This window comes from Mirounga leonina, unplaced genomic scaffold (assembly GCF_011800145.1).
Source record: "Mirounga leonina isolate KUSES-001 unplaced genomic scaffold, KU_Mleo_1.0 Mir_170, whole genome shotgun sequence".
Lineage (NCBI taxonomy): Eukaryota > Metazoa > Chordata > Mammalia > Carnivora > Phocidae > Mirounga > Mirounga leonina.
This window is the reverse complement of record NW_023270433.1, coordinates 36939536-36960398: the sequence shown is the minus strand read 5'-3', so window position 1 is coordinate 36960398 and position 20863 is coordinate 36939536. Positions and strand designations below refer to the sequence as shown.

The following is a 20863-nucleotide window of genomic DNA, read 5'->3' as shown; positions in this document are numbered from 1 at the left end:
CCCCCCACCTGGCCCGAGTGTGAGGAAAAGGGCCCGGCCCGCGTCGTGTGTGGAGGAGGACCCGGGCTGGCCCACGGGCCGTCTGGGGCCTGGTCCGGCCCGCCGGGTGTGTGAAGACAGAGGCCCGGTGCGGCCCGGCGGAGGGCGAGCGGAGGGGAGGGGCCTCGTCCGGCCCGGCCGGTGCGAGAGGACTGGGGCTCCGGCCCGGCGCCGCCGCCGCCGCCGCGATGGCCCAGCAGCAGATGACCAGCTCGCAGAAAGCCCTGATGCTCGAGCTGAAATCCCTGCAGGAGGAGCCGGTGGAGGGCTTCCGGATCACCCTGGTGGATGAGTCCGACCTCTACAACTGGGAGGTTGCCATCTTCGGACCCCCCAACACCCTCTACGAAGGCGGCTACTTCAAGGTACCCCTACCCCCTCCCAGGCCAGGCTTCCCCAGGCGGAGGCCTCCGCTCCCCGCCGCTTGCGGGGCCAGGAGTGTGAGCGCGAGTGTGTAGAGGGGGCTCCTCACTCGGCAGCCCCCTCCCCCCATCCGTGGAAGCAGGAAGGCCTTGCTCACCAAGTGCCTTTTCTTTGTCATGGGGGCGGGGGCTGGAGGCCAGACTGCACCGGGAAATAGGAAAGCCTCTCTGGCTAGGGTAGTGGCTACCGGCGGAGGAGGGCTGTCTTTGTTTTGTTTCCCCCAGCTGAGGGTGTGTGGGAAGAAAGGTGGTCTTTCCTTTCTCGTCTTCCCATCAGAACCATCCCCGCGCCGGCTGGAACTGCCCCAGAGGGCAGAGTGACCTGCACTTAGTGGATTGGATATTTCTTTTTTGGGGGGTGAGGGTGGGGGAAGGGTATTAGCCTGTCATTCCAGAGGCTGCCTAGTGACCTGACACTTTTGAGGATTTGATGGGCTTCTTTGCGTGGTGGTGGTTCCAACTTCGCATTCCGGTGGGCGGTAGTGAATAGGACCCTAGGAGTGGTAAACAAGGGTGCCTGCGTTTCCTTGCCTTTCTCCACTTGAGGGAACGCTAATTTAGCCCCCTTTCTGTTCTCACTCTGTTTACTTCAGTGGTATTTCAAAATGCCCTTTGTCCTCACCCTGCCACCAACTTTACTGGCTTTCCCCCCCCACATGTAGAAATATCTGCAGACAGTGGAACATGTTATGTAGGGAGATTGATAGTTTCCCACTTCAGGGAGACGGGAGTGAAACGTTTTACTCAGGTTAGCTCTAGCAAATGGGGTGGTCTTACAGATGAAAAGTATCATCTGAGGTGAGAGGGTTTTGAACAGTGATATCATTCTTGAATCCAGTGGTTTTCTTTTTTTTACTCCCATTTCTTTTTTTAAATTTTAAGATAATTTGGCGATATTGAGAGTTTGTTTTTGTTTTTATTTTACCATTTTTGTAGGGACGAATCATAGATTGAAGGTGCAGTGTTTTAAATGGTGGAGGCGGAGACAGGAAATTAGTGCAAGGGAATCCATTTAATTTTATTTCCAAAAGTAAGTAAAATAGAGCAGTGAGTCAATCTTAGTTTGTTTTGAAGGGAGGGGCTATCTTGGCATAAGTTTTAAATGAGTATCTTAGTCATGTAGTTATGATGTACACTTTTAGAACTACCCAGTTTTGTTTTTCTATCTTTCTAAAGGTAGAACCTTCAGTGTCAGCTTTGAAATTGGGTCAACTTTGTAGAAAATGTGAAGAATTGACAGGGGGATGTTTAATATTTATGCCTGTGGTAGTCAGTGAATGCCTAGTAAAAGCACATTTTTAGGATATTGTGTAAGAGCAGTTCTCTTACCAACTATATGCTTAATCTCTTGTGGTCACCATACACTATACCTTTTAGATGCAGATATTAACGTACAAGTTATTAGTGACAAATTGGAGAAAGTATTCCTGTGTCTACTGGCTAACTTTAGTGACTTAAAGTTTAATTTCCATAAAATGTCATTGTTTGGGACAATTGAGAGTCAACGTGAATGGGTACTAATTAGAATAATCTCCACTTCGGTGTTTTAAAAAAAGCTATGTGAAAGGAAATAATGGGTTGCAAATTGTAGTATTTTTGCTTAAGTAGCAGGAAAAGGACTGGAGAATCCTCTCAGTTTGAAATAGGTAGTATGGGAAGAGGATTCTCTACAGTGGCAAACATTGATTTCAGTTAAATGCTTTGTAATTTCAGTCCTACTAAGAAAGAATGGTTGAATTTCATTGTATATGTTAGATTTCTTAATCTTTTTACCTTTATTTTATCTTTTAAAGATTTTATTTATTTGAGAGAGAGCGTGAGCACGAGCATGAGCGGTGGGGAGGGGAAGAGAGAGGGAGAAGCAGACTCCCCGCTGAGCAGGAGACCAGCGCAGGGCTCAATCCCAGGACCCTGAGATCATGACCAAAGGCAGATGCGTAACCAACTAAGCCGCCCAGGCACCCCAATATTTCTGCCTTTAATTATGACATTTAAAAATGTATGAAAATTCTTAGGTTTTATGTTTTAGTATTGTGTGAGAATTCTGTCAATTTTGTTTTATTCCTTATATGGCCTTTTATCCCAAAAGTCTTTTGTTGGAAAAAGGCAAATTTGTGGTCATGAGCAGTTAACACTGGTGATAAGTCTAAAGCCATTGTTTTTTATTTCACTGCTTTTGTCATAAAACAAGGCTTTTAGTGTGTTCCACTACAGCTGCAGTTAAAAGTTGGCACAGACCTTTTTCTACCACTATTCTCCCATATCAAATGGTAGTTCTTGAACATTTAGTATAATTTATTTTCAAGTTAAATTCTTTTCTCTATTTTACATAATAGTTTCTGAAGGCAGTGGGACCGCCAGTCATTCTTTACATTTTTCATAATGTTACTCCTTTACTTTTACATATTAATAGGCTTCTTATTGATCTTTTTCACCATGAAATAGTTGGCTCTAGTCTAACTATGGCATCTGTTGTGGTACAGACTGGTGAGACTTGTATTTCACAAATTTTTTTCGATTCATCTTTTTTTTAAATATCTCAAAAAAAAAATATCTCGAGTTGTGTGTTTCTTAGCTCTCGGGTTTCGGGGTGGCATGTATGATGGGTAAAGGTAGTTTCTTGTGCCTGTTTTTCTGGATGTTATACAATCTTTTTGTCCAGTTTTTTGATCTCTTAGACTTAGGGAGTGAACGTCTTTGCTGCTTCTACTTTTTCCTCTAGGGGTCAATCATTACAAAACACAAAGTAGGAGACGGCTTGGAACAGGGAATGCCTCTGAACTTAATTTTGCTACTGTGGGGCAAGTTGGAATTTTATGATGTTATTGGATGAATAAATTGTCGATCAAGTGAGCAGTTAATGATGACTTAATGAGTCCACCCCATTCATTTAAAAAGCACTGTCTTTTGGGCGCCTGGGTGGCTCAGTTGGTTAAGCGACTGCCTTCGGCTCAGGTCATGATCCTGGAGTCCCTGGATCGAGTCCCGCATTGGGCTCCCTGCTCGGCAGGGAGCCTGCTTCTGCCTCCGACCCTCCCCCCTCTCATGTGCTCTCTCTCCCTCATTCTCTCTGTCTCAAATAAATAAATAAAATCTTTAAAAAAAAAAAAAAAGCACTGTCTTTTCAAACAACTCCTGCTAGTGATCATAACTTAGTATGGTGCTTTGGTATAGAACTCCTTGGAGCACCTGCATTATTTATCTGAAACCATGGTGACAAGTGAGTCTAGAGATCAGAAAGTGAGTGTGTCCAGGGGTGCCTGGCTGTCACAGTAGTTGGTAGAGCATGTGACGCTTGATCTTAGGGTTGTGAGTTCGAGACCCATGTTGGGTGGAGAGATTACTTAAAAAAAAAAAAAGTGTCTGTTGCATGATGTTCATAACAGTTCAAATGATACAGAAAACTTAAAATATTGCAGTTAACTTTTCATAGTTTTGATTTTATTCAGTAATCTGGTGAGAGTGAAATAAGGTTTTTCCATTTTTAGAAAACTTCAAACTGATAATTTAGAAAAGTATTTGTTATATACTAAAAGTTTTCCTTAATTGAAGCTTCTTTATCAGACTTAACAGTTTGATTTATATTAAAGAAACTCTTGAAAAAAAAGAAACTCGAATCGTTTTTAAAAATAATGGATGTATTATTTTCATTTGTTCTAGAATAAATGAATCTATTTTCTGCCCCCCTGCCCCCCCCCCAAAAAAAACCAACCATAACCCTACCAAACTTAACCTTTGGGCCTGGCAATAGCATACTCCATTTTGTGACTCTGATTCTTAAGATATAGTTGAAATAATTATTTTAAGAAAGTGATTCTTAGTCTTTTTGTTATATGGATCCTTTTTTTTTTTTTTTTTTTAAAGATTTTATTTATTTGACAGAGAGAGAGATAGCAAGAGCAGGAACACAAGCAGGGGAAGCGGGAGAGGGAGAAGCAGGCTTCCTGCCGAGCAGGGAGCCCGATGTGGGACTCGATCCCAGGACCCTGGGATCATGACCTGAGCTGAAGGCAGATGCTTAACGACTGAGCCACCCAGGTACCCTATATGGATCCTTCTGAGAAACAATTTTCTCTGGGAAAACATACAAACTAGTTTGTATACATTTTCAGAGGGTTAACCAACGGTTAAGAATTCCTGTTTTAAAGGATTTGGATAGGCAACTTAACTTTAAAATTATGAAAGTAGTGCTTTTTTTTTTTTAACAATTGTATAATGATTCTTTCTGTCAATTAAAGCTATCTTATTTCTTAATTTTTCCTCAGTCACTTTGAGAATACCTCTTAGAGCTTTTAGCTGTAATCTTTTCTGGAAGCTGAACTTGTCTTGAGTGCTGAGTGAACTAAGGCAACACTGTAAATGGAAACATAGTTAATGTCCAGTGGTTTGGGGCACTACTGTAAATGCAGTTTTAGTGTTCCCCACTGTGCCCCCCCCATGGCAAAAGTATAGCACCTCAGTGTTTATAGAATATTCTTTTTTTTTTTTTAAGACTTTATTTATTTGACAGAGAAAGACAGTGAGAGAGGGAACACAAGCGGGGGAGTGGGAGAGGGAGAAGCAGGCTTCCCGCGAAGGAGGGAGCCTGTTGGGGACTCGACCCCAGGACCCTGAGATCATGACCTGAGCTCAAGGCAGACGCTTAATGACTGAGCCACCCAGGCGCCCCTATGGAATATTCTTTTACCCTATTAAGTTGATTCCAGATGCTTTTTTTTTTTAAGTTTTTAGCTTGTTGGAAATTGGGATGTGTTTTAAAATTTCCATCAACCAGGTGACACTTGAGACCTAGTTGTGAGAGAACCTTCCATTGAAATCTTCTAATGAAATTTTTTTGAATGCCAGCATCGGTGTCTTAAATTTGATAAAATATTGTTTCTTTTTGAATGAAAGATTTGAGCCCTAGTTAGTACTTTGTTTGCAGCATGTTGATTCCTGTTTTTCAGAGATTTGTGTTAGTAATATTTATGGAGTACTCATCATAGGCAAAGCACTGTATGAAGAATAGCTGTGATAAGGGAAAGTATAGGACATTGGTAACCATACAGCTTTTATGAATGATCTTTTTTTTAAAGATTTTATTTATTTATTTGAGAGAGAGAGAAAGCATGAGGTGGGGAGGGTCAGAGGGAGAAGCAGACTCCTCGCTGAGCAAGGAGCCCGATGTGGGACTCGATCCTGGGACTCCAGGATCATGACCTGAGCCGAAGGCATTCGCTTAACCAACTGAGCCACCCAGGCGCCCCTTATGAATGATCTTTAAAATCTTTGTGCAGACTTTACAGAAATGTGAGGTGTGTTATATACGCAATTGTAAATGGTAATTTAAATCAAAGCTTTAAAGTTTTTTTTTAAGATTTTATCTATTTGAGAGAGAGCGAGCGCGCACGAACGTGCTAGAGCACACGCCCCAAAGCTTTAAAGTTTGAGCATTTGTCAACATAACTACAATCTGTCATGATAAAACCTTCTACTTCATCTTTGCAACTTAGCATTACTGATCCTAGTTTAAGGTTCCAGAGAACCTGTCTTGTTGGAGACAAGTGAAATAAAGGAGGCCATCTAACAAATTGGGCCACCTCTGCTAATCCAGTTATGGGGAAATAATAGTGAGGAAGAGTTAGAAATTCATGGCTTAGGACTACAGAACTCCACCTTGCTTGAAAGGTCATATTTAAAAGATCTAATTCTTTTGGGGCACCTGGGTGGCCCAGTCAGTTAAGTGTCTGCCTTCAGCTCAGGTCATGATCCCAGGGTCCTGGGATTGAGCCCTATGTTTGGCTCTCTGCTCAGCGGGGAGCCTGCTTCTCCCTCTCCCTCTGCCCCTCTCCCCTGTTCGTGCGCGCTCTCTCTCTCTCTGACAAATAAATAAAATAAAAATAAATAAAATTTTACTTAAGTTTAAAGGCCACAAGGGTAGTTCTCTATTCCTCCAAATTATGGGTCGAGATTGTTATGATGACTTCAGTTTATAGCTTAAATTCACTGGAAAAAAATGGATTTTTTTGTTTGTTTTTGGACTACTTAGAGAATGATAAATCCTATTGCAGAAAGATTTTTTTCTTTTTAATTGGCAAATAGGTTTAATAATTTCTCAGTACTTCAAGCAGGGAGTGGGTTGGTGCTCATGTTGAGAAATAGAAGTCTCAGAAAACTAGTTTTGGAATTAGAAATGAATACATCTCTCATAGAAATGACAGTGGGAGGATGATGGGGGGGTGTAAATTTCTTAATGCAATATTGGTTTATGCTTTTAAAATAATAATGCCTTAATACTTTTCCAAGTAAATTTAAGCATCATAGGAAACTTGAGTAGTTTAAAGTTAACGCTTTTTTTGTTGTTGTTCTTTCAGCTGAGTCTGTTAAGTGGTATTCCTTGCCTCTGTTATAGCATCTTTAGATCAGTGCCACAGTTTTAATCTATTCTGTGTCTGGATTTCCAAATTTCATAATGTATTATTTATCTGTTTTGCTGTATTTGCTGCATGGGCAGCTGATGTTTAATTTGAGGGATAAATCCTATGGAATAATTTGGATTATGTGGCTCACCTAGTAACATACATAGTAATTCGGATTATAAGTATTGAACGATTACTATCTTGTTGAAGATAACCATGGTCCCATTTATAAGATAATATTAAGAACTGGCAAAGTTACAGCACTTGGGGCAATATGTAATAATCTTTTGTAGAAACAGAATAACAACTTAGAAGTAAGATTTTTTTAAAGATTTCATTTATTTATTTGAGAGAGGGAGAGAGCATGAGCGGGGGAGGGACAGAGGGAGAGGAAGAGGGAGAAGCAGACTCCTGTCTTGAGCGGGAAGCCAGACAGCAGGGCTCAATCCCAGGACCCTGAGACCAAGTTGAAGTCAGATGCCTAACTGAGCCATCTAGGTGCCCGTAGAAATAAGGTTTTTTTTTTTTTTTTTTTTTTAATTTTCAATTAACGTATAGTAGTACATCATTAGTTTTTGATGGAAGATTTTTTTAAAAGATTTTATTCATTTTTGTGTGTGAGAGAGAGAGAACTAGCACAAGTGGCGGTGGGTGGGGGGGGGGACAGAAGGAAGTAGACTCCCTGCTGAGCAGGGAGGCTGATGTGGGACCTGATCCCAGGACCCTGGGATCATGACCTGAGCCGAAGGCAGATGCTTAACTGACTGAGCCACCCAGGCATCCCTGAAAGAAGATTTTTTTTTTTTTTAAAGATTTTATTTATTTATTTGACAGAGAGACACAGCGAGAGGGAACACAAGCAGGGGGAGCAGCAGAGGGAGAAGCAGGCTCCCCACCGAGCAGGGAGCCCGATGCGGGGCTCGATCCCAGGACCCCGGGACCATGACCCGAGCCGAAGGTAGATGCCTAACAACTGAGCCACCCAGGCACCCCTGAAAGAAGATTTTTAAGTTTACTTATAATCACACCTGGTATATATAATAAGACAAAAAAAGTTTTGTTATTCAAAACAATATCCTTCATATAATTTGAAAATTTTCTTTTGAAATTGTTGGCAGAGGCACAGGTAAAAGTAGTGGTACTTCATTTTCACGTCATTTTAAATTATATTTATTTATTTTTTAAACATTTTATTTGTCAGAGAGAGAGCGAGCGAGCACACAAGCAGGGGGAGCAGCAGGCAGAGGGAGAAGCAGGCTCCCCTCTGAGCAGGGAGCCCAATGCTGGACTTGATCGCAGGACCCGGGGATCATGACCTGAGCCGAAGGCAGACGCTTAACTGACTGAGCCATCCAGGCATCCCACACATGTTATTTTTTTTTTTTTTTTAAGATTTATTTATTTTTATAACACAGAGGCAGAGGGAGAGGGAGTCTTAAGTAGACTCTGCGGAGTGTGGAGCCTGACTCTATCTCACCACCCTGAGATCACGACTTGAGCTGAAATCAAGAGCCAGAGACTTAACTGACTGTGCCACCCAGGCATCCCTGTATTCACAGGTCATTTTTGATTGAAAAATAATACTACTCAGATAATATATTATTTTTTGCCTTATTTACTGAGTTGAATCAGAGTCAGTTTTAAATATTAAATGAAACAAAACAAAGTCCACACTAAAGAAGGAAAGATTTGCCACTAATAAGAACATTAAGAAGTTGTACAATAGGCTCTGAAGGCAGTTCTCAAAAAAAAGAATTCTGAATTGTTTTGAGCAACGTGGGTGTAGCACTGTTCTAGTGGGGGTATAGCTAGCCTTCTGAGGTATTTGCTCTGAAGGGGGCAAAGCTCATTTGAATTCTGGTAGTTGGATTAGGAAAAAAAAAAACCACAGAAAAAAAACACTTCTTACTTAAGGCCCATCTTGATCTTAATCACCCAGCTGCTTTTTCCCCCATTGGATAAACAGGAATAATGATGTATTCAAGCTGTTAAGGACTAAGCCCTGTGGAAAAACTTTGTGCTAATGTTTAAAAAAAAAAAAAAATAACTGTCCTCAAGGTTCCCTGAGTTTTTTGGAATTTGTTAATCATATTTCAACTTTTATTCTGAATAAGAATGACAAAATTTGCTAGACAAAGAGTGAAATGTCTTATTGAAGATAAGGAAATTATGTAGAATTTAGATTTAAGATTTAAAGAATCTTGTGTTAGGGGCACCTGGGTGGCTCAGTTGGTTAAGCGACTGCCTTTGGCTCAGGTCATGATCCTCGAGTCCCTGGATCGAGTCCCGCATCGGGCTCCCTGCTCGGTAGGGAGCCTGCTTCTCCCTCTGACCCTCCCCCCTCTCATGTGCTCTCTCTCTCATTCTCTCTCTGTCAAATAAATAAATAAAATCTTAAAAAAAAAATAAAGAATCTTGTGTTAAAAGGGCTTTAGGGACACCTGGTTGAGTGTCCAACTCTTGGTTTTGGCTCGGGTCATGATCTCAGGGTCCTGGAATCAACCCTGCGTCGGGCTCCACACTCAGGTAGTCTGCTTGTCTCCTCTCTCTGCCCCTCTCCTGGCTCGTGCTCTCTCTAAAATAAATAAATCTTACCATGAGAGACTGTGGACTCTGAGAAACAAACTGAGGGTTCTAGAGGGGAGGGGTATGGGGGGATGGGTTAGCCTAGTGATGGGTATTAAAGAGGGCATGTATTGAATGGAGCACTGCGTGTTATACACAGTGAATCATGGAACACTACATCAAAAACTAATGATGTAATGTATGGTGATTAACATAACAATAAAATTTAAAAAATAAATCTTTTTTAAAAAGGGGGGGCTTTTTTTTATATTGCATCAGTCACACAGCAAGTTTCACTCTTTTTTTTTTTTTTAAGATTTTGTTTATTTATTTGACAGAGACACAGTGAGGGGGGAACACAAGCAGGGGGAGTGGGAGAGGGAGAAGCCGGCTTCCCACCGAGCAGGGAGCCCGATGTGGGGCTTGATCCCAGGATCCGGGGATCATGAAAAGGCGGGGGGGGGGGCTTTAAAATGAGGAGAACACTTCCTGAGTTTTAATTTTTTTATTTTTTAAAGATTTTTATTTATTTATCTGACAGAGAGAGACACAGCGAGAGAGGGAACACAAACAGGGGGAGTGGGAGAGGGAGAAGCAGGCTTCCCGCAGAGCAGGGAGCCCGATGCGGGGCTTGATCCCAGGACCCCGGGATCATGACCTGAGCCGAAGGCAGACGCTTAGCGACTGAGCCACCCAGGCACCCCACTTCCTGAGTTTTTTTTTTTTTTTTTAAAGATTTTATTTATTTACTTGAGAGAGAGAATGAGAGAGAGAGAGCACGTGAGAGGGGGGAGGGTCAGAGGGAGAAGCAGACTCCCTGCTGAGCAGGGAGCCCGATGTGGGACTCGATCCCGGGACTCCAGGATCATGACCTGAGCCGGAGGCAGTCGCTTAACCAACTGAGCCACCCAGGCGCCCCACTTCCTGAGTTTTTAATTAAATCTCCACTTTATGTAACTTTTTTCTGAAGATTTTTTATTGGTAAAGTACAGAATAAGTTACGTACAGAGAGGTTCCTTGAATTAAAAATGGTGCTGGGGCATCTGGGTGGCTCACTCTTTAAGCATCTGCCTTCGGCTCAGGTCATGATCCCAGGGTCCTGGGATCGAGCCTGGCATTGAGCTCCCTGCTCAGCGGGAAGCCTGCTTCTCCCTCTCCCACTCCCCCTGCTTGTGTTCCCTCTCTCGCTGTCTATATCTGTCAAATAAATAAATAAAATCTTTAAATGATGCTAGTAAGTGGCAAAACTGGAAAAGTTACTTGGGGATGTATAAGTATTGTATTAAGGAAATCAGTTTTTTTCTGTTGTGGCCAAATCTAGTAGTGTGTGAGTCTAAATGCTCTTAGATTATGAGCTTGTTAAGAAACACCGCTGGGTCTTTGAATTTCCTTCGCATTTGGCAGAGGACCAAAAAGAGTAAGTGCTTATTTTGGGGGGAGTCACATCCTTTGAGAATGACATCCCCCTCCCTCCTAATTCTGCATGCAATTTCAAGGAATTACTGATACCTGATTTTTTTCGATAGACTTAGGTGGTCCACTCCTAGTCTAGGACATGTGGTAGACTAAAGTGGCTAAATATTTGGACTGTGTAGTTATTCTAGTTGTGCTTTCCGCTTTGGGAAGAAATTGCAGTTTATTTGGTTTTGACATTTTATAGTTGCTTGGTTGTCTGAATTAGATCTCATATTCTTGATGACCAAAGTTTTAGCTAAAAATTAAGATTGAAATCTTGGTTATATACTAATATAGCAAATTACGATCTTTGTATAGGGTTCCTCTTGTAATTTAAATTCTATAAAACTGGGGCGCCTGGGTGGCTCAGTCTGTTAAGTGTCTGCCTTCATCTCAGGTCCTGATCCCATGGTCCTGGGATCCAGCTGCACACCCCTGTTCAGTGGGGTGTCTGCTGCTCCCTCTCCCTGTGCCCCCTCCCTACCCACCCCCCCGCTTGTGTGTGTGCCAGCCCGCCTGCCACTTGCTTGCTTGCGTTCTCTCTCAAATAAATAAATAAATAAAATCTTTTTTTTTTTTTTTTTAAAGATTTTATTTATTTATTTGAGACAGAGAGAATGACAGAGACAGAGAGCACATGAGAGGAGGGAGGGTCAGAGGGCGAAGCAGGCTCCCTGCCGAGCAGGGAGCCCGATGCGGGACTCGATCCCGGGACTCCAGGATCATGACCTGAGCCGAAGGCAGTCGCTTAACCAACTGAGCCACCCAGGCGCCCAATAAATAAAATCTTAAAAAAATAAATACTATGAAAGTTATTTAGAAGAGGTTAAGAATTTTAGAGCAGTGATGGTAAGAGACATTACCCAAACCTGCCAACCATAACAACCTGGACCTCTATAGTCCCATGGAGATAAAGATGCCATAACCCACTTGGAAAATTTAATGAGATAAAACAAAACAAGTAACCTAGTTCTGTTTTAGCCTGCTTTTCAGAATGTCAGAAGACATCTTTTAAAACTAGAAATACATTTTATTTTATTTTTTATTTTATTTTCAGTTAGCCACTGTATAGTACATCATTAGTTTTTGATATAGTGTTCAGTGATTCATTAGTTGCATATAACACCCAGTACTCACAACACGTGCCTTCTTTAATACCCATCACCCTGTTACCCCCCCCCCCTCCCCTCTGAAACCCTCAGTTTCCCTGTTTTAGAATTTCTTATAAAGTGGAGGATTTTAAAGTAGTGACTGTAAATGTTAGGAATATTTTAATGAGGTTCTTGATACATTAAAAAATCAGAATAATTAGAAAAGCACATTTTTAAAGCTGTATTTTTGCTTTGATAATATTCTGTGTGCATATATTTTGTTAAAGAATAATTTTGGTGAAGTATAGCCAAATGTGCATATATTTTTTCTCCCACCCCATATATATAAAGTGTCCTAAATAAAATATTAACTACATCTTGCCTATACTGTTTACATATATACCTTGAGTGAATTAATTATTAACAAGGTAGAGTAGGGAGGGAACTTTTAAAGTAGGTTAAATTTCTGTGTGAATTATTATAAACAAGCTCCCCTGGGTTATTGTTTGAGCTACCAAATATGTCTTGAAGTGTACATCTGTAATGAGGCCTATTAGACATTTCTACTAGTCTGGCCTTTTTTAAAGTATGTCCTATTTATACTAAAGATTTAAACACTAAACTGGGTTCTACCTTTTTTCATAAGCCTCTTCTATATTCACTCTCCTGGATATTGGACAGTATCTACCCAGTCACACAAGCCTAGAAGCTGGAAATAAGATGATTTCTGCTTCCTCTTTCCACATATCCAATTAATTTTAGTACCTCATGTCTCTGCTATTTAGCCCCTCCTCTTCATTCCTACTGCTACCATGTAAGTTTATACTCAGTTGTCACTCACTTGGACTGTGACAATAGCCTCTTTACTGTCTTATACCCCTCCAGTCAGTGATGCTACCAGAGTAACATTTCTAAAGCTCTAATCTGACTTGTCTCCACCAAAGGAAAAAAAAAAAAAAAAAGGAAAGAAAGAAAGAAGCTATCTGTTCATCTTTCACAGAACTAGGTAAAAATTTCTTTGTGTGGCATATAAGGCCCTTCATGATCTGGTTCTTGCTTACTTTTCCAACTGTATTTCCAGTTCTTGCCCCATAGGTAATTTTTCACAGTGCCATTGCCTAAGTTGTTACCTGCCTGGAATGCCCTTTTCAACTTTTCTCCTGCTCTCTTTTAGTCTGGGGAACTCCAGCTTATATTTTAAAACCCAATTCACTGTGAATGACTTCCTGAAAACTGCTCAGGTTCACCCCTGTAACCTATACTCTTCCTAATTAGATTGTTTTAAGGTAAAGCCTGACACCCTGTCCTTTCATCCCTAAATACTGGTGTCCCCAAAAGATAAGAACTCTTTTTAAAAATATAATTGGGGGCGCCTGGGTGGCTCAGTCGGTTAAGCGGCTGCCTTCGGCTCAGGTCATGATCCCTGGGTCCTGGGATCGAGCCCCGTGTCTGACTCCCTGCTCAGTGGAGAGCCTGGTTCTCCCTCTCTCTCTGCCTACCTCTCTGCCAACTTGTGCTTTCTCTCTCTCTGTCAAATAAATAAATAAAATCTTTATATATATATAATTGCACTATTATTATTATTTTTAATAGGCTACACAACCCAGCATGGAGCCCAGTGTGGGGCTTGAACTCACGACCCTGAGATCAAGCCCTGAGCTTCAAGTCAGACGCTTAACTGACTGAGCCACCAAGGCACACTGCATTATTCTTTTTTTTTTTTTTTTTAAGGATTTTATTTATTTGGCAGATACAGACACAGCGAGAGAGGGATCACAAGCAGGGGGAGCGGGAGAGGGAGAAGGAGGCTTCCCCCAATGTAGGGCTCAATCCCAGGACCCTGGGATCATCACCTGAGCTGAAGGCAGACACTTAATGAGTGAGCCACCCAGGTACCCCCACACTGCATTATTCTTACACTTAATAAACAGTAATTCCTGCACCTGAAGCTAAGGTAACATTGTCAAATATACTCAAATTAAAGAAAATTCCTTAATATTATCTAATATTCAGATTGTCCCAGTTGTCTCATAGATAAACCTCTAAGTTAATTTGAATCAGGATCCAAAATAAAATCCACAACTGCATCTGGTTGATATGCCTCTTAAGACTTTCTTAATTGATAATTTTTCTTTTCTTTTCGGGAGGGGGAGGGAAGGCCAGAGAGTAGAGGGAGAGAGAATCTTAAGCAGGCTCCATACTCTTTGCGGAACCTGATGCAGGGCTTCGTCTCACAACTCTGATATCATGACCTGAGCCAAAATCAAGAGTTGGACATTTAGCCAACTGAGCAACCAAGGCACCCCTCCTCTTCTTTTTTTTTTTAAATAACAGCTTTATTGAGATATGATTCACATGCCATTATAATTCACTTAAATATACAATTCAGTGTTTTTTAGTATATCCACAGTTTTACAACCATCGTGACAATTTTAGAACATTCTCTTCACCCAAAAAAATCCCATACCCATTAGCAGTCACTCCCCATTTCTCCCCAAGCTCTAGGCAACCAGTCTGCTTTTTTGACTATATATTTGCCTATTCTGTAAATGTACAGGTTTATATTTTATATAAATGGAGTCATATAACATACGGTCTTCTGTGAGTGGCTTTTTTAACTTAGCATAACATTTTCAAAGTTCCTGTGTTGTAGCATGTATCATAATACTTCATTCCTTTTCATTGTTAAGTAATGTTCCGGTGTATGAACATTTGAGTTGTTTTCTACTATTTGGCTATTAAAAATAATGCCGATATGACCATTTGTGTACAAATATCAGTGTGGACCTATGTTTTCATTTCTCTTGGATATTTACCTAGGAATAGAATTATTGGGTCATGTGAGAACTCCGTGTACCATGTGAGGAACTGAGACTGTTTTCCAAAGTGGCTGCACCTTTTAACATTCCTACCAGCAGTGCCTGTCAGAGTTCTGTTTTCTCTACATCTTCACCAACACTTTCTTTTTTTTTTTTAAACTTTATTTGTTGCCAATTGAATGTATTTAACTCTGAACTGCTGTCTTCAGTTTTAAGGAATTCACTATTGGACTGGTGATAATTATATTTTATTATAAACTGAAGGATGTTATTGTAATACTAAGAGTAATGGAAGTTTACTATGTTTCTAACACTGGGGGGTCACCAGACATAATCCTGGAGCACTCTAGCCCCGTATTTAGCTAGCTGCATATTTTTTCTGCATTATTTCTTTGCTTTAATTCATAAAACTTCCCATACAGGATCTAGTGGAACTAAATTTAGGTTAGTAGATTTGATGGAAAAAAATACTAAATTCCTTGGAGTGAAATCTGTCATGCAGGTATTATACTGGAATTTCATAACATTAACGATGTAATGAGGGACATTTAGTAAGGGCATTAAGTTATTGTTTTTCTAGGAAAAAATTCAAGCAGCATGAAAGTTTTTCTCTCCCTGAAAATCACTTAACTGTTTGACATTTAATCCTCCAGAAAATACTCTGTGCATATACAAACATATCTATGTATTTTAAACTATAAATATAGTTATACTTAGGGGCGTCTGGGTGGCTCAGTCAGTTAAGCGTTTGACTCTTGACTTCGGCTCAGATCATGATCTCAGGGTTGGGGGATCCAACCCTGAGTTGGACTCCCTAGTTCGCAGGGAGTCTGCTGGAGTTTCTCTCCCTCTGCCCCTCCCCGTGCTTGCACATTCTCTGTCTCTCTCTCTAAAATAAATCTTTAAAAAAAGGGGCACCCGGGTGGCTTAGTCGGTTAAGCGTCTGCCTTCGGCTTGGGTCATGATCCCAGGGTCCTGGGATTGAGCCCCACATCAGGCTCCATGCTCAGCGGGGAGCCTGCTTCTCCCTCTCCCTCTGCCTGCCTTCCTGCCTACTTGTGATCTGTCAAATAAATAAATAAAATCTTAAAAAAAAAATAAAAAATTAAAAAAATGTAATTATACTTAGAAGCATTTTTCTGCATCTTGCTTTTAAACTTAATAGTTTATCTTGGAGATCTTTCCATTATCAATATTTATGGATTGTCTCAGTATTTGTAACTATTGCACAATATTCCAGTTAAAGATATACTTTATTCTGGGCGCCTGGGTGGCTCAGTTGGTTAAGCGACTGCCTTCGGCTCAGGTCATGATCCTGGAGTCCCTGGATCGAGTCCCGCATCGGGCTCCCTGCTCGGCGGGGAGTCTGCTTCTCCCTCTGACCCTCCCCCCTCTCATGTGCTTGCTCTCTCTCATTCTCTCTGTCTCAAATAAATAAATAAAATCTTAAAAAAAAAAAAGATATACTTTATTCCCCAATTGATGGACAGTTATTTTTAGTTTTTTACCTTTTTAAAATAAGATTTTAAACTTTTTTTTTTTTTTTGTGAGTATAGTGACAGAAGTTTATTAAGTGAAGATACAGAAAAAGCTCTCAAGAGTGAGAGGGGTCCCGACAGGGTTGCCAAGAGGGCCTTAGGGTTGGTCTTTTATAGAAAGCTAACAAGGGAACTTAAATCCTTTCAACATTTCTATTGATAACACCTTCAGTGGCTTATTTCCTTTTTAGGAGCTGGTTAATTTTTGTTGGTCACAGGTAATTATCATAAAGACATCCACACCACACGCCTAGGGCAGGGTAGTCCAATTTGTCCGCTTATCTCTGGTTTCCCCACACCTCCACATTTTTGGGATTTCTGTGAGCCTGATCCTTACCCCCTATCTATCTCTCCCTACGTAGTGCCCCCCCCCCGTCCCTTACTCATTCCTCCCCCTGGAATAGTAACCCTAACTGCATTAGGGAATGGGACAATGACTGCTCTGCAGAAATGGGGCGGCGGGCTGTGTGGCAGTTAGAATCTACCTAGGGGTCAGTCCAGGGGCTTGTGGGATGGCTCCAGGGGGTCATGATAGGCAGCAAATGGTACATGCATCAGCACATGCAAAAGGATGAACAGGAAAGGGGAACCCTCTTACACTGTTGGACAACTTTTTTTTTTTTTTTAAGATTTTATTTACTTATTTGGGGGAGCAGCAGGCAGAGGGAGAGGGAGAAGCAGACTCCCCACTGATCAAGGAACCTGACATGGGGCCTGATCCCAGGACTCTGGGATCATGACCTGAGCTGAAGGCAGATGCTTAACTGACTGAGTCACCCAGGTGCCCCTAACTTTTTACTCTTTTTTTTTTTTTAAGATTTTATTTATTTATTTGACAGAAAGAGACACAGCAAGAGAGAGAACACAAGCAGGGGGAGTGGGAGAGGGAGAAGCAGGCTTCCCGTGGAGCAGGGAGCCTGATGGGAGGCTCGATCCCAGTACCCTGGGATCATGACCTGAGCTGAAGGCAGACGCTTAACGACTGAGCCACCCAGGCACCCCTCTGACTTTTTACTTTTACAATCAAAGCTTAAAGGCACATTTTTACATATCTTTATATTTTTGTAAGTAGATTTGCTGTATTAAAGGAGAGAAATGTATTTTATTTATTTATTTATTTATTTTATTTTATTTTTTAAAAAATTATTTATTTATTTATTCATGAGAGACAGAGAGAAACAGAGGGAGAAGCAGGCTCCCAAGGAGCGGGAAGCCCGATGCGGGACTCGATCCCAGGACCCCGGGACCATGACCTGAGCCAAAGGCAGACGCTTAACCATCTGAGCCACCCAGGCGCCCAGGAGAGAAATGTATTTAAATTTTACTAGAAAGTCGAATTATCCTTCAGAAATACTAATTTTTATTACATAATGTATATGGGTATTATCAAACTATAAAATTGGCAGTTCTGATAAATCAGCTTTAATGATGGTTGTTTCTCTTAACTGTGAATGAAATTTAGCTTTCATGTCATTGGCCATTTGTATATGTAAGTTATCTATACTTGTCCTTTGCCTATTTTTCTTTAGGTTTTGTTTTTGTTTGTTTTAAACAGGATAAAGGCTGTTTGCATAAAGAAGGTCATCATTTGTCAGATGTGTTCCTTGTTGCAAATACCTTTCCCCATGTGTCATTTATGGATGATGTAATTTAAAATATCGTGCTTACAGTTCTGCCCAAGTTAAACATGAAGATGAGCATGGAGAAAATTGTGTTTGTCACTGTCATGACAGTAGGATAGAAGAGTTCGTAGGGTTTAGAGTAGGCTCTCTTAAAACATTGTCATGTGGATGATTCATATCAGACTTGATACAAATAAAGTAAAGGCTGATTTAAGAGTTACCTGTGTATTTTACTATGAAAATGGTAATAACACCTTTTAAAAGATAAAATGTAAAAAAATTAAAATGTTAATCCCCCTTTTATGTTTATTGTGGAAAGCTTTAGAAGTTCCTGAACCTATGAAGAAGTCACTTGTAATGATGCTACTTAAAAATACCCCCCCTTTTTTTTTAAAAGTAAACTCTGCCCAATGTGGGGCTTGAACTCACGACCCCCAAGATCAACTGAGCCAGCCAGGCACCCCTAGAAATAATAACTTTTCATATATTTTTTCTGAATATGCCATTGTTCATTTAAAAATTAAATACTGCATATTCATTTTTTTAAACTTAATATATTTAGAACATTTTCCCAACTATTCATTATTTGACCTTTTCTCTTTTATTGGACCTGGAGATTTATTTTGCTTTCTAAACAATGCTATGTTGTATACATTTTTATATCTATATTTGTATGTTTTTCACATAAGTTTCTGGTACTGAGTATATTGGGTCAAAAGTTATGAATATCTCCATAATACATGTAGAGAAGATACTTTGAACTGTTATTCTTTTTTTAAAGACTTTATTTATTTAATTTATTTGAGAGAAGAGAGAGAGAGAGAGAGAACATGGAGGGGGAGGGGCAGAGGGAGAGGGAGAAGCAGACTTCTCGCTGTCAAGGGAGCCTGACACATGGGACTCGATCCTGGTGATTATGACCCAAGCTGAGGGCAGACGCTTAACTGGCTGAGCCACTCTGGCTCCCCTTGAACTGGTTTTGACAAGATAAGGTGCTATAGTAAAAATGCCAGTTTTCTGGAGGGCTAAGAAACCATTAAAGAGTTGGCTACTATGGCTTGGTTTTAAATAATTATATGTGGAAAATTAAAGGAATTAGAGTAGCCAAAGCAATTTTTTTTTTTTTTTTTTAAAGATTTTACTTAGTGTGTGAGTAGGGTGAGGGGCAGAGGGAGAGAATCTCAAGCTGACTTCCCACTGAGCACGGAGCCTGTCGCAGGACTGTATCTTACGACCCAGGAGATCATGACCTGAGCGGAAACCAAGAGTTGGAAGCTCAGCCGACTGAGCCACCCAGATGCTGCAGCCAAAACAATTTTGAAAAAGAATAGCAAAATTAGAAGATTCACAATACCCAATTTTAAGGTGCAATATAAAGTATATAAAGTAATGCTAATCAAGACAGTGTGGTATATTGAACTAAAGGAACAGAATACAGAACCCAGAAATAGATTTACACAAGATGTAGTCAACTGATTTTTTTGACAAAGGTACAAACATAATTCACTGGAGAAAGGACAGTCTTTTCAACATATGGTGTTGCAAAAATTGCTCATCTGTATGTTAAGAAGTGAGGCTCAACCTAAACGTGTCGTATGCAAGAATTAACTCAAAGTGGATCATAAACCTAAATGTAAATCATAAAGCAGTAAAACCCTTGGAAGAAGGCATTGGAAAAAGTCTTCTTGACCTTGAGTTTGGCAAAGAGGTCTTAGATACAGCACCAAAGGTGCATGAACCCTGAAAGAAATAATTGATGAGTAAGGTATGGTGACTAACATAACATAATAAAATTTAAAAAAAAATTGATGAAGTGAACTTCATCAAAAATTTAAAACTACTTTCTGTCAAGTACACAGATAAGAGAATGAAAAGACAAGCCATGAACTAGGAGAATATATTTGTACATCACATATCTGAGAAAGGAATCAGAATGTTCTGGGGAGGGACCTGGGAATCTAGTGGGTATTTCCAGGTGATTCTGATTCCTGATTCTGGTTCTTATTCGTGATATTCGGTATGATTCTGTTTTGCTTTATTTTATGAGTAGAATGCCTTTATGTTCCAAAGATACATATAAATTTTTTATTAGTCAAAAAAGGGGTACTTTAAAATTTATTTTTATGTTTATGTGCTTCTCTACCACGAAATACCATCTTCCCATGCAACCATGACACAAATACACCTGTGAAATTATAACCAGAGTTTTTCTTTAAGCTTTGGAATTTTTATGTTAATAGCTTGTATAATTTTACTCTTAAGGATTTTTGCATATGATGGGGTTTTTTTGTTGTTTTTTGTTTGGTTTGGTATATGATGATTTTAGTTCAGACGAGGAAAATAGTTTGTCATTTTTATTCAGACAAGGGAATTACTTCATAACATATCTAATGTATTTGAGGCAATAATAAATTTACTTAGTAAATGAGAAACTAGTTTAAAAAGTATGGCTAAATTGAATATTTTAGCTTCTTATGTAATGCTTTACAAACATTTAGAGAAGGATTTGGGGCCTACGTAAATCATCATTATTTTTTTCTCATATAATTAGAACTATCAGTATTAACTTCAGAAACATGGAGTACATTTAAAGTTTGTCATTTTTATTTATGTATATTTTTGGTTACCAGTACTGAATGCTTACTATGATCAGGTACTGTTGTAGGTGTTGAGGATATAATGAACAAAACACTTGACTCATGGTGCTTATGTTCTAGTTGGGGAGATAGACAATGAACAAAAAAATATATGGCATCTTAGAAAGTGGTAAGTGCTAAGGAGAAAAGAGTGAAATAGAGTTTGAAGTTGGGAAGAGGGTATTAAAAATTTTTTTGTGTATGACATTTTAGATATTTATTTATTTTTTAAAGATTTTATTTATTTATTTGACAGAGACAGCGAGAGAGGGAACACA

General features: G+C 40.1%; 1 protein-coding gene across 1 annotated transcript in view; it reads left to right on the top strand.

The window, feature by feature from the left end:
• Window positions 1-6: 6 nt before the first annotated feature.
• UBE2R2 (ubiquitin conjugating enzyme E2 R2) overlaps window positions 7-20863 on the top strand; it is a 111862-nt gene continuing 91005 nt past the window's right edge. Inside the window, exon 1 of the mRNA XM_035016471.1 lies at window positions 7-404. Coding sequence (XP_034872362.1) covers window positions 228-404 — 177 coding nt within the window. The 5' untranslated portion in view covers window positions 7-227. The remainder of the gene's footprint in view (window positions 405-20863) is intronic.